Source organism: Phyllobates terribilis, unplaced genomic scaffold (genome assembly GCF_046119375.1).
Source record: "Phyllobates terribilis strain yellow unplaced genomic scaffold, ASM4611937v1 Scaffold_8__6_contigs__length_399053987, whole genome shotgun sequence".
Classification (NCBI taxonomy): Eukaryota; Metazoa; Chordata; class Amphibia; order Anura; family Dendrobatidae; genus Phyllobates; species Phyllobates terribilis.
The window spans coordinates 197,362,217-197,377,393 of record NW_027362768.1 but is presented as its reverse complement, the minus strand read 5'-3'; the positions used below and the strand labels follow the sequence as shown (position 1 = coordinate 197,377,393).

General features: G+C 54.8%; 1 protein-coding gene across 1 annotated transcript in view; it reads left to right on the top strand.

Moving 5' to 3' along the window:
* LOC141157720 (atrial natriuretic peptide receptor 1-like) overlaps window positions 1-15,177 on the top strand; it is a 127,099-nt gene that overhangs the window by 8,093 nt on the left and 103,829 nt on the right. The window contains exons 5-10 of the mRNA XM_073645266.1: window positions 2,308-2,454; window positions 2,693-2,797; window positions 3,436-3,538; window positions 7,380-7,525; window positions 8,797-8,866; window positions 8,943-9,087. Of these exons, the coding sequence (XP_073501367.1) occupies window positions 2,308-2,454; window positions 2,693-2,797; window positions 3,436-3,538; window positions 7,380-7,525; window positions 8,797-8,866; window positions 8,943-9,087 (716 nt within the window). The remainder of the gene's footprint in view (window positions 1-2,307; window positions 2,455-2,692; window positions 2,798-3,435; window positions 3,539-7,379; window positions 7,526-8,796; window positions 8,867-8,942; window positions 9,088-15,177) is intronic.

Below are 15,177 nucleotides of genomic sequence, written 5' to 3'. Positions count from 1 at the left end.
TTTATACAGTCACCACTAGGAGGAGCTCACTACATACAGATTTATACAGTAACCACTAGGAGGAGCTCACTACATACAGATTTATACAGTCACCACTAGTAGGAGCTCACTACATACAGATTTATACAGTCACCACTAGAGGGGGCTCACTACATACAGATTTATACAGCCACCACTAGAGGGAGCTCCCTTCATACAGATTTATACAGTAACCACTAGGAGGAGCTCACTACATACAGATTTATACAGTCACCACTAGAGGGAGCTCACTACATACAGATTTATACAGTCACCACTAGAGGGGGCTCCCTACATACAGATTTATACAGCCACCACTAGGGGGAGCTCCCTTCATACAGATTTATACAGTCACCACTAGAGGGGGCTCCCTACATACAGATTTATACAGCCACCACTAGGGGGAGCTCCCTTCATACAGATTTATACAGTCACCACTAGAGGGGGCTCACTACATACAGATTTATACAGCCACCACTAGAGGGAGCTCCCTTCATACAGATTTATACAGTAACCACTAGGAGGAGCTCACTACATACAGATTTATACAGTCACCACTAAGGGGAGCTCACTACATACAGATTTATACAGCCACCACTAGGGGGAGCTCCCTACATACAGATTTATACAGTCACCACTAGAGGGAGCTCACTACATACAGATTTATACAGCCACCACTAGGGGGAGCTCACTACGTACAGATTTATACAGTCACCACTAGGGGGAGCTCACTACATACAGATTTATACAGTAACCACTAGAGGGAGCTCACTACATACAGATTTATACAGTCACCACTAGGAGGAGCTCACTACATTCAGATTTATACAGTCACCACTTGAGGAAGCTCACTACATGCAGATTTATACAGTCACCACTTGAGGGAGCTCACTACATACAGATTTATACAGTCACCACTAGTGGGAGCTCACTACATACAGATTTATACAGTCACCACTAGGGGGAGCTCACTACATGCAGATTTATACAGTCACCACTAGAGGGAGCTCACTACAGACAGATTTATACAGTCACCACTAGGGGGAGCGCACTACATACAGATTTATACAGTCACCACTAGAGGGAGCTCACTACATGCAGATTTATACAGTCACCACTAGAAGGAGCTCACTACATACAGATTTATACAGTCACCACTAGAGGGAGCTCACTACATACAGATTTATACAGTCACCACTAGGGGGAGCGCACTACATACAGATTTATATAGTCACCACTAGAGGGAGCTCACTACAGACAGATTTATACAGTCACCATTAGGGGGAGCTCAATGCATACAGATTTATACAGTCACCACTAGAGGGAGCTCACTACATACAGATTTATACAGCCACCACCAGGGGGAGCTCACTACATACAGATTTATACAGTCATCACTAGAGGGAGCTCAGTACAGACAGATTTATACAGTCACCACTAGGAGGAGCTCACTACATACAGATTTATACAGTCACCACTAGGAGGAGCTCACTACAGACAGATTTATACAGTCACCACTAGGGGGAGCTCACTACATACAGATTTATACAGTCACCACTAGAGAGAGCTCACTACATACAGATTTATACAGTCACCATTAGGGGGAGCTCACTGCATACAGATTTATACAGCCACCACTAGAGGGAGCTCACTACATACAGATTTATACAGTCACCATTAGGGGGAGCTCAATGCATACAGATTTATACAGTCACCACTAGAGGGAGCTCACTACATACAGATTTATACAGCCACCACCAGGGGGAGCTCACTACATACAGATTTATACAGTCATCACTAGAGGGAGCTCAGTACAGACAGATTTATACAGTCACCACTAGGAGGAGCTCACTACATACAGATTTATACAGTCACCACTAGGAGGAGCTCACTACAGACAGATTTATACAGTCACCACTAGGGGGAGCGCACTACATACAGATTTATACAGTCACCACTAGAGGGAGCTCACTACAGACAGATTTATACAGTCACCATTAGGGGGAGCTCACTACATACAGATTTATACAGTGACCACTAGAGAGAGCTCACTACATACAGATTTATACAGTCACCATTAGGGGGAGCTCGGTACTTTGCCTAATGGCAGTTTGCAGTCGGAATATACCATGGATGTCGCAGTGACGGCCTCTGGCTTTCTTGCCCTTCAGCCTATGTATTTGCTCAGTTCCTGGCCGCTGTGTATGACGTTGTTTTTCTCAGCGTTTTGCCTCTAGCCCCCCTATTGCCCTGTGATATAACGGTGTCATCGTCTATGATCCTGTGTAGAAATGCGTTCGGTATTTTCTCAGTAACGCCAGTGAAGCTAAAAAGTTCTGTGAGGAAGTTGAGTGTCCGGCGGACTGGAAACATGCGGCTGCCGAGAACTGCTGCATCTACCACGCAAATATCCACTCCTGCCCGCTGGCCTTCATGGTGAGTAGCCTGCAATGTCTATGAGGTCTGCGAGGGTTAACCAAGAGCGGCCGAAGGGGGCGACGGCACGGGGGCAACAGGCAATCAACCTAAAGTCTGAGACCCCTGCACCAGTAATGCTCCGCTGCGGCACAGGAGAGAGAATGGGCGTAGTGATTATCAGCAGGATGCTGGGGGTATTAGTCCTGTATGGATATGATAGCGATCTGTGATTATCCGTTTCTATTCTTCCGCACAGAATCAGCGTGGGATCTGTGGGCCATGGATCCCGGATGACGGTAAAATAGTGACGCACACGGTGTCCCAGGCGGGGAAAATGACGCAACTGAACTGGACCAGTAAGGTAAGTTCATCCATGGGGGGCGGCGGAGATCATCCCCGGCCGCTGCACAAAGATCCGCGGCTCCGGGACCGTGACACTCGTCTTATGTAGAGGGACAAATCCCGCACTCCACCGTCAGGGCGCATATATGGCCGTCACTCCATCCCAGCACCCCAACACTGCGGCCATGAAGAGAAGGATTGGGGGCTCAGGGCCACTTTTCGAGTGACTGCGACCAGACAATTATCACCTATCCTGTAGGAATGTCCCTTTAATACTCCATTATATTACATCTTACCAATGGCCTCAGGTGGTTGATGCCACTTTGCCGGTCCGGTGACTGGCGGGAGGACCGCTGCAGCTGCTCTCCACCAGAACTGCCGGGAGCAGAGTAAACTCCGAGTACGGCAGGAAATTTTCCTAATGACAATATCCAGCCTCGTTACCAGGACCGGGATGTTTCTGCCCCGGCGTCAGATTTCTATATATAATCTCATGTATATGGCCAGCCCCCTCTACATCTGTCTTCCAGGCAGAATTGGACCCGCGATGTTGTTTTCTGATCTCATGCTTGTTCCCGGAGATAATCAGCGCCTGATTGTCTGGCCGCCGCTCGTCTCTCCTCTTTGTGCGCTGCCCAGTGATTTGTGTAATTGCAGGTTGTTCTGGTGCACCTCGGCGTCACCTCGTTGATCGCTCACATCAAAGTCGGCACCTTCCAGGCGGCGTTAGAAGCGCAGTCCACCGTGCTGAGCGGGAAAGGTAATGGGATGATTAGTGCGGCGTCAGATCCCGACTGGTCTGTACTCGCCCGCGCTCCGCGTCACATCGCAGCCTGTATGTGGACCGTGCGGACACCGGCCTGACTGCGCATATTCACATCGCAGTAATGTAGGCGTTGTGCGGGGATGGCGGGGTCTGCTTTAATACTCGTGGGATTGTAGACGTCACCCCGAGGATCGTAGGAACTCTACAAAAAGAAGCGACATGAAATCCGGACCGAAGCGGCGGAGGACAAACAAGGAATGAGGTGAGCGGAAGCCGGAAACTGGAAAAGACGCAGGTGGGAATCAGCTGCAGACGATCAATGGGGGAAGATTCTCACCCAAAGGCCACGGCCCCACTATCAGTATAAGGCCACGGCCCCACTATCAGTATAAGGTCACGGCCCCACTATCGGTATAAGGCCACGGCCCCACTATCAGTATAAGGTCACGGCCCCACTATCGGTATAAGGCCACGGCCCCACTATCTGTATAAGGTCACGGCCCCACTATCGGTATAAGGCCACGGCCCCACTATCTGTATAAGGTCACGGCCCCACTATCAGTGTAAGGCCACGGCCCCACTATCAGTATAAGGCCACGGCCCCACTATCAGTATAAGGTCACGGCCCCACTATCGGTATAAGGCCACGGCCCCACTATCTGTATAAGGCCACGGCCCCACTATCAGTATAAGGCCACGGCTCCACTATTGGTATAAGGCGACGCCCACACTATCGGTATAATTCCACAGCCCCACTATCGGTATAAGGCCACGGCCCCACTATCGGTATAAGGCCACGGCCCCACTATCGGTATAAGCCCACGGCCCCACTATCAGTATAAGGCCACGGCTCCACTATTGGTATAAGGCGACGCCCACACTATCGGTATAATTCCACAGCCCCACTATCGGTATAAGGCCACACCCCCACTATCGGTATAAGGCCACGGCCCCACTATCGGTATAAGGCCACGGCCCCACTATCGGTATAAGGCCGTGGCTCCACTATCGGTATAAGCCCACGGCCCCACTATCGGTATAAGGCCACGGCTACACTATTGGTATAAGGCGACGCCCACACTATCGGTATAATTCCACAGCCCCACTATCGGTATAAGGCCACACCCCCACTATCGGTATAAGGCCACGGCCCCCTATCGATATAAGGCGACGCCCCCACTATCGGTATAATTCCACAGCCCAACTATCGGTATAAGGCCACGGCCCCACTATCGGTATAAGGCCACAGCCCCACTATCGGTATAAGGCCACAGCCCCACTATCGGTATAAGGCCACGGCCCCACTATCGGTATAAGGCCACAGCCCCACTATCGGTATAAGGCCACAGCCCCACTATCGGTATAAGGCCACAGCCCCACTATCGGTATAAGGCCACAGCCCCACTATCGGTATAAGGCCACGGCCCCACTATCGGTATAAGGCCACAGCCCCACTATCGGTATAAGACCACGGCCCCACTATCAGTATAAGGCCACAGCCCCACTATCGGTATAAGGCCACGGCCCCACTATCAGTATAAGGCCACAGCCCCACTATCGGTATAAGGCCACAGCCCCACTATCGGTATAAGGCCACGGCCCCACTATCTGTATAAGGCCACGGCCCCACTATCGGTATAAGGCCACGGCTCCACTATTGGTATAAGGCGACGCCCACACTATCGGTATAATTCCACAGCCCCACTATCGGTATAAGGCCACGGCCCCACTATCAGTATAAGGCCACGGCCCCACTATCGGTATAAGGCCACGGCCCCACTATCGGTATAAGCCCACGGCCCCACTATCAGTATAAGGCCACGGCTCCACTATTGGTAGAAGGCGACGCCCACACTATCGGTATAATTCCACAGCCCCACTATCGGTATAAGGCCACACCCCCACTATCGGTATAAGGCCACGGCCCCACTATCGGTATAAGGCCACGGCCCCACTATCGGTATAAGGCCGTGGCTCCACTATCGGTATAAGCCCACGGCCCCACTATCGGTATAAGGCCACGGCTCCACTATTGGTATAAGGCGACGCCCACACTATCGGTATAAGGCCACAGCCCCACTATCGGTATAAGGCCACACCCCCACTATCGGTATAAGGCCACGGCCCCCTATCGATATAAGGCCACACCCCCACTATCGGTATAAGGCCACAGCCCCACTATCGGTATAAGGCCACAGCCCCACTATCGGTATAAGGCCACAGCCCCACTATCGGTATAAGGCCACAGCCCCACTATCGGTATAAGGCCACAGCCCCACTATCGGTATAAGGCCACGGCCCCACTATCGGTATAAGGCCACAGCCCCACTATCGGTATAAGGCCACGGCCCCACTATCACTATAAGGCCACGGCCCCACTATCGGTATAAGGCCACAGCCCCACTATCGGTATAAGGCCACAGCCCCACTATCGGTATAAGGCCACAGCCCCACTATCGGTATAAGGCCACGGCCCCACTATCGGTATAAGGCCACAGCCCCACTATCGGTATAAGGCCACGGCCCCACTATCGGTATAAGGCCACAGCCCCACTATCGGTATAAGGCCACGGCCCCACTATCGGTATAAGGCCACAGCCCCACTATCGGTATAAGGCCACGGCCCCACTATCGGTATAAGGCCACAGCCCCACTATCGGTATAAGGCCACGGCCCCACTATCGGTATAAGGCCACGGCCCCACTATCGGTATAAAGCCACGGCCCCACTATCAGTATCCGGTCAGTATTTGTTCTCAGCAGTGGGTGATAAATGCAGAATTGGTGACTTGTTTCTATTCTACCTTTTCTCTGATTGTTCACTCCTGAGAAAAAACACTGACCGAATACTGACCACATACTGATAGTGGGGCCGTGGCCTTATACTGATAGTGGGGCCGTGGCCAAAGACACCGGACGGCTCGTTAGTACAGAGGCAAGGTGGCGCCGCCAGCTGGCACCGTGCGGTAATGCGCAGATGTGCGGGGTCTGCCGCATCCTCCATACAAGCCCAGCGGCCGGGGACATCGCACTGATCACTACGCACAGAATATTACACCGGATCACTCAACTCTTCAATTCCTTCCCCGTCATTCACTGCTTCTTCACGGGAAATGGGGTCTGTCAGCGGGGGACCCCTGCTATCAATGCAAGACTTTAGAAATGGGTTTAGGAATCTGCAGCGCCTCTTTAAAGGGGTTTGTCCGTGCATATAGCGGACGGGCGCAGGAGCTGCCGCTGTGGAAATGCTCTGCTCTAATCGGACCGGACCAGAACAAGCTGAGGGTGTTTATTACTTGGACCTGGGTCCACGCGGAGGCCGCAGGCCGACACCGCTCCGTGTTCTCTCCGTGTCAGGTCAGTGTTTTTACATGAACCGCAAATAAGTTTGTGTGAGCGTGTACCTGATGATGTACTGTTATCCGTGTGACTGCTGCAGCCAATCACGGGCCTTAGTCGTGCCACTTGGATATACAGAAAAGGACCTGAGACCAGTGATCGGTTGCAGCAGTACATGACGGATGGGGGGACGCCATTGCTGCAGGACCTGTGGAAAAATCCTGAAAATAAAACACTCTGAGCCGATATTCTGCCTTGGATCTTCCCAAATATTAGACAGGAACATGAGGGACAGCCCTGTGACATGGGAGACGCTGGTGGGATGTAACGCCGTGTGACTATGACCGGACGGCGCCCGGTATTAATACGCGGCTCGGGGGTGTCATGGACGCTGCTCCCGTCAGACTCATGTAATTGCTCCGCCTGTCCCGCGCCGTCGCTGCCACCTGTCGCCATCACACACGGATCACCTTCACATTTGCTGTTTCTCTCCGCAGTGTGCGGTGATGACGTCTGCAGTCAAGATGAGAACTGTGCCCTGTGCCCGGCGGACTGCGGCCCGTGCCCGATGCCAACCACAGTGAAGATCGCCATCGCCCTTCCCCTGGTGCTGTTCTGCAGCGGCTTCATCGTCGCAGTGGTGGTATATCCTCATAGTCCGTCCTCCTGGCATGGCGATTATACCAAGCATTCCCTCGTTAATCAGGGCCCTGCATTGTGCTGTTCCTCTGTTGTTCCACCTGGAAGTGGAGGAATAAAATGACAAGAAGGTTTTATCCGCAAATCTTGTCAATGGCTCATGTCCTTACTCTGTCTGGTACTGTCCAGTCTGTTCTCACAGGGTAATGGCAACACTCAGTTATCAGATTATAAATTACCAGGAAGAATAACAGAGGAATATCACAATGCAGTCCTAAGACGATAGTCACAGAGAATACGAGTACTTACTAAAATAGACAAGTGGGAGGGACAAATATATGTGATAAATGTGGAGTGGCGGGTTAGAAAGACCGGCAACATTTTGTTGCTAATTGCGCCATTTTTGATAAATGTAATACTGATAATAATACCAATCCAGAGATTACTACGACCAATCACAAGAGACGGACGGTGCACGGAAGAGACGGAGCGTGCAAGGAAGAGACGGAGTGGGCACAGAAGAGACGGAGAGTACACGGAAGAGACGGAGCGTGCAAGGAAGAGACGGACAGTACACGGAAGAGACGGAGAGTGCTAGGAAGAGACGGACAGTACACGGAAGAGATGGAGCGTGCAAGGAAGAGACGGAGTGGGCACGGAAGAGACGGACAGTACACGGAAGAGACGGAGCGTGCAAGGAAGAGACGGAGTGGGCACGGAAGAGACAGACAGTACACGGAAGAGACGGAGCGTGCAAGGAAGAGACAGAGTGGGCACGGAAGAGACGGAGAGTACACAGAAGAGACGGAGCGTGCAAGGAAGAGACGGACAGTACACGGAAGAGACGGAGAGTGCTAGGAAGAGACGGACAGTACACGGAAGAGATGGAGCGTGCAAGGAAGAGACGGAGTGGGCACGGAAGAGACGGACAGTACACGGAAGAGACGGAGCGTGCAAGGAAGAGACGGACAGTACACGGAAGAGACAGAGCGTGCAAGGAAGAGACGGACAGTACACGGAAGAGACAGAGCGTGCAAGGAAGAGACGGACAGTACACGGAAGAGACGGAGCGGGCATGGAAGAGACGGAGCGTGCAAGGAAGAGACGGAGCATGCCAGGATGAGACGGACGGTACAAGGAAGAGGCGGACCATGCACGGAAGAGACAGACCCTTCCCGCCCCTATGGCGGACCCTGCCATGACTGTAGCCCCCCAGGAGCTGCCGCCTCGTCCTCCCCTCGGTCGCGCTGTAATGGCCGCCTCTTGTTTCTGCAGTGGTTCCAGTATCAGAAGCAGAAGATGCTTTGGGACGAGAGTTGGATTCTGATGGTGAAGGACTTGCCTGGTACGTTGTCCGTGCGTCACCGTCCGTCAGGGCGATAGACGCGGCTCTGCAGAGTATTCCTCTTGTGTCCCTGCAGGGGATGAGGTCTGGAACGAGCTGGGCAGCACCATCAGCCTGAGACACAACAACAACCTCCTTCCTGGGCAGCGGACGGAGTTACTGGCGAACACGGTGTTCATCTGCGGCTCCTCCACCGAAAACGCCATACAGACAGGGATCTAGTGAGTGACGATGAGATGGGGGATGGTATCGGGCTGCGGTGGATGCTGGAATCCACCACATTGGGGGCAACTTGCAATACATTTGGGGCACTTTACTCCTACACACTTCAGGCTAAGAGTGGGGTATGAGATGGTCTTAGGGGCACGGACGTCTTCCGCTCATTTGTTTTTACTTCAATACATGTTTTCTGTGGCCAAAAATCATTTTTGCAATTGGGTTTAATCAAACATTTTTCACTCTAAGTTTTCTGTAGCCTCTATTACTGGCTGAGGAATCAGTTAACTGAGTATCTGTCAGTGAACTCTTCTAACAGAGTGTTTATAACTCTTTTATCTGCCTTTTGTTCAGCTCCTCTTAGCAGATTTATGATCAGATGAAAGTTCAGATCAGCTTTGATGTGATCTGTGGTCACAAATCAGCACAGAGGAGTTCAGAACAAAGAAATTACAACTCCCTCTCCCAACGAGCTCACTGACGGATTGTCAGTTATCTCAATCTGCAGCCAGCAGAAGAAGGGAGACAAGAGAGCCTGGAAAAGCCAAACGGTGAAGAATTTTTAATGAAACCTAGTTGCTAAAATCCATCTTAGATCAGTGAGATCCGACAGCCGTCACCTCCACTGATCAGCCATCACCTTCACTGATCAGCCGTCACCCCCACTGATCAGCCGTCACCTTCACTGATCAGCCGTCACCCCCACGGATCAGCCGTCACCCCACGGATCAGCCGTCACCCCCACTGATCAGCCGTCACCTCCACTGATCAGCCGTAACCCCCTAATGATCAGCCGTCACCCCCACTGATCAGCCGTCACCTCCACGGATCAGCCTTCACCCCCAATGATCAGCCGTCACCCCCAATGATCAGCCGTCACCTCCACTGATCAGCCGTCACCTCCACTGATCAGCCGTCACCCCCACTGATCACCCGTCACCCCCAATGATCAGCCGTCACCTCCACTGGATCAGCCGTCACTTCCACGGATCAGCCGTCACCTCCACGGATTAGCCGTCACCCCCACGGATCAGCCGTCACCCCCACGGATCAGCCGTCACCCCCACTGATCAGACGTCACCCCTACTGATCAGCCGTCATCCCCCATTGATCAGCCGTCATCCCCCATTGATCAGCCGTCACCCCTACGGATCAGCAGTCACCCCCACTGATCAGCCGTCACCCCCACTGATCAGCCGTCACCTCCACTGATCAGCCGTCATCCCTACTGATCAGCCGTCACCCCCACTGATCAACTGTCACCTCCAATGATCAGCCGTCACCCCCACTGATCAGCCATCACTTCCACTGATGAGCCGTCACCCCCCACTGATCAGCCGTCACCCCCACTGATCAGCCGTCACCTCCACTGATCAGCCGTCATCCCCCATTGATCAGCCGTCACCTCCAATGATCAGACGTCACCTCCACTGATCAGCCGTCACCCCGACTGATCAGCCGTCACCTCCACGGATCAGCAGTCACACCCACTGATCAGCCGTCACACCCACTGATCAGCCGTTACCTCCACTGATCAGCCGTCACCCTCACTGATCAGCCATCACCTCCAATGATCAGCCGTCACTTCCAATGATCAGTCGTCACCTCCACGGATCAGCCGTCACCCCCACTGATCAGCCGTCACCCCCCATTGATCAGCCGTCATCCCTACTGATCAGCCGTCACCCCTACTGATCAGCCGTCACCCCTACTGATCAGCCGTCACCTCCACGGATCAACCGTCACCCCCACTGATCAGTCATCACACCCACAGATCAGTCATCACACCCACTGATCAGCCGTCACCTCCAATGATCAGCCGTCACTTCCAATGATCAGTCGTCACCTCCACGGATCAGCCGTCACCCCCACTGATCAGCCGTCACCCCCCATTGATCAGCCGTCACCCCTACTGATCAGCCGTCACCTCCACGGATCAACCGTCACCCCCACTGATCAGCCGTCACCTCCACAGATCAGCCGTCACACCCACAGATCAGCCGTCACACCCACTGATCAGCCGTCACCTCCACTGATCAGCCGTCACCCCCACTGATCAGCCGTCACCTCCAATGATCAGTCGTCACCTCCACGGATCAGTCATCACCTCCACGGATCAGCTGCCACCCCCACTGATCAGCCGTCACCTCCACTGATCAGCCGTCATCCCTACTGATCAGCCGTCACCCCCACTGATCAACTGTCACCTCCAATGATCAGCCGTCACCCCCACTGATCAGCCATCACTTCCACTGATCAGCCGTCACCCCCCACTGATCAGCCGTCACCCCCACTGATCAGCCGTCACCCCCACTGATCAGCCGTCATCCCCCATTGATCAGCCGTCACCTCCAATGATCAGACGTCACCCCCACTGATCAGCCGTCACCCCGACTGATCAGCCGTCACCCCCACTGATCAGCCGTCACCTCCAATGATCAGTCGTCACCTCCACGGATCAGTCGTCACCTCCACGGATCAGCCGTCACCCCCACTGATCAGCCGTCACCTCCACTGATCAGCCGTCATCCCTACTGATCAGCCCTCACCCCCACTGATCAACTGTCACCTCCAATGATCAGCCGTCACCCCCACTGATCAGCTATCACTTCCACTGATCAGCCGTCACCCCCCACTGATCAGACGTCACCCCCACTGATCAGCCGTCACCCCCACTGATCAGCCGTCATCCCCCATTGATCAGCCGTCACCTCCAATGATCAGACGTCACCCCCACTGATCAGCCGTCACCCCGACTGATCAGCCGTCACCCCGACTGATCAGCCGTCACCTCCACGGATCAGCAGTCACACCCACTGATCAGCCGTCACACCCACTGATCAGCCGTCACACCCACTGATCAGCCGTCACACCCACTGATCAGCCGTCACCCTCACTGATCAGCCGTCACCTCCAATGATCAGCCGTCACTTCCAATGATGTCGTCACCTCCACGGATCAGCCGTCACCCCCACTGATCAGCCGTCACCCCCCATTGATCAGCCGTCATCCCTACTGATCAGCCGTCACCCCTACTGATCAGCCGTCACCCCTACTGATCAGCCGTCACCTCCACGGATCAACCGTCACCCCCACTGATCAGCCGTCACACCCACAGATCAGCCGTCACATCCACTGATCAGCCGTCACCTCCAATGATCAGCCGTCACTTCCAATGATCAGTCGTCACCTTCACGGATCAGCCGTCACCCCCACTGATCAGCCGTCACCCCCCATTGATCAGCCGTCATCCCTACTGATCAGCCGTCACCCCTACTGATCAGCCGTCACCTCCACGGATCAACCGTCACCCCCACTGATCAGCCGTCACACCCACAGATCAGCCGTCACACCCACTGATCAGCCTTCACCTCCACTGATCAGCCGTCACCCCCACTGATCAGCCGTCTCCTCCAATGATCAGTCGTCACCTCCACGGATCAGTCGTCACCTCCACGGATCAGCCGTCACCCCCACTGATCAGCCGTCACCTCCACTGATCAGCCGTCACCCCTACTGATCAGCCGTCACCCCCACTGATCAGTCGTCACCCCCACTGATCAGCCGTCACCTCCAATGATCAGTCGTCACCTCCACGGATCAGTCGTCACCTCCACGGATCAGCCGTCACCCCCACTGATCAGCCGTCACCTCCACGGATCAGCCGTCGCACCCACTGATCAGCCGTCACCTCCACTGATCAGCCGTCACCCCCACTGATCAGCCGTCACCCCCACTGATCAGCCGTCACCCCCCATTGATCAGCCGTCATCCCTACTGATCAGCCGTCACCCCTACTGATCAGCCGTCACCCCTACTGATCAGCCGTCACCTCCACGGATCAACCGTCACCCCCACTGATCAGCCGTCACACCCACAGATCAGCCGTCACACCCACTGATCAGCCTTCACCTCCACTGATCAGCCGTCACCCCCACTGATCAGCCGTCTCCTCCAATGATCAGTCGTCACCTCCACGGATCAGTCGTCACCTCCACTGATCAGCCGTCACCCCCACTGATCAGCCGTCACCTCCACTGATCAGCCGTCACCCCCACTGATCAGCCGTCACCTCCACTGATCAGCCGTCACACCCACTGATCAGCCATCACCCCCACTGATCAGTCGTCACCCCCACTGATCAGCCGTCACCTCCAATGATCAGTCGTCACCTCCACGGATCAGTCGTCACCTCCACGGATCAGCCGTCACCCCCACTGATCAGTCGTCACCTCCACGGATCAGCCGTCGCACCCACTGATCAGCCGTCACCTCCACTGATCAGCCGTCACCCCCACTGATCAGCCGTCACCCCCACTGATCAGCCGTCACCCCTACTGATCAGCCGTAACCTCCACGGATCAGCCGTCACCCCCACTGATCAGCCGTCACCCCCACTGATCAGCCGTCACCCCCACTGATCAGCTGTCACCTCCACTGATCAGCCGTCACACCCACTGATCAGCCGTCACCCCCACTGATCAGTCGTCACCCCCACTGATCAGCCGTCACCTCCAATGATCAGTCGTCACCTCCACGGATCAGTCGTCACCTCCACGGATCAGCCGTCACCCCCACTGATCAGCCATCACCTCCACGGATCAGCCGTCACACCCACTGATCAGCCGTCACCCCCACTGATCAGTCGTCACCCCCACTGATCAGACGTCACCTCCAATGATCAGTCGTCACCTCCACGGATCAGTCGTCACCTCCACGGATCAGCCGTCACCCCCACTGATCAGTCGTCACCTCCACGGATCAGCCGTCGCACCCACTGATCAGCCGTCACCTCCACTGATCAGCCGTCACCTCCACGGATCAGCCGTCGCACCCACTGATCAGCCGTCACCTCCACTGATCAGCCGTCACCCCCACTGATCAGCCGTCACCCCCACTGATCAGCCGTCACCTCCAATGATCAGTCGTCACCTCCACGGATCAGTCGTCACCTCCACGGATCAGCCGTCACCCCCACTGATCAGCCGTCACCTCCACGGATCAGCCGTCGCACCCACTGATCAGCCGTCACCTCCACTGATCAGCCGTCACCCCCACTGATCAGCCGTCACCCCCACTGATCAGCCGTCACCCCTACTGATCAGCCGTAACCTCCACGGATCAGCCGTCACCCCCACTGATCAGCCGTCACCCCCACTGATCAGCCGTCACCTCCACTGATCAGCCGTCACCCCCACTGATCAGCCGTCACCCCCACTGATCAGCCGTCACCCCTACTGATCAGCCGTAACCTCCACGGATCAGCCGTCACCCCCACTGATCAGCCGTCACCCCCACTGATCAGCCGTCACACCCACTGATCAGCCGTCACCTCCAATGATCAGCCGTCACTTCCAATGATCAGTCGTCACCTCCACGGATCAGCCGTCACCCCCACTGATCAGCCGTCACCCCCCATTGATCAGCCGTCACCCCTACTGATCAGCCGTCACCTCCACGGATCAACCGTCACCCCCACTGATCAGCCGTCACCTCCACAGATCAGCCGTCACACCCACAGATCAGCCGTCACACCCACTGATCAGCCGTCACCTCCACTGATCAGCCGTCACCCCCACTGATCAGCCGTCACCTCCAATGATCAGTCGTCACCTCCACGGATCAGTCATCACCTCCACGGATCAGCTGCCACCCCCACTGATCAGCCGTCACCTCCACTGATCAGCCGTCATCCCTACTGATCAGCCGTCACCCCCACTGATCAACTGTCACCTCCAATGATCAGCCGTCACCCCCACTGATCAGCCATCACTTCCACTGATCAGCCGTCACCCCCCACTGATCAGCCGTCACCCCCACTGATCAGCCGTCACCCCCACTGATCAGCCGTCATCCCCCATTGATCAGCCGTCACCTCCAATGATCAGACGTCACCCCCACTGATCAGCCGTCACCCCGACTGATCAGCCGTCACCCCCACTGATCAGCCGTCACCTCCAATGATCAGTCGTCACCTCCACGGATCAGTCGTCACCTCCACGGATCAGCCGTCACCCCCACTGATCAGCCGTCACCTCCACTGATCAGCCGTCATCCCTACTGATCAGCCCTCACCCCCACTGATCAACTGTCAC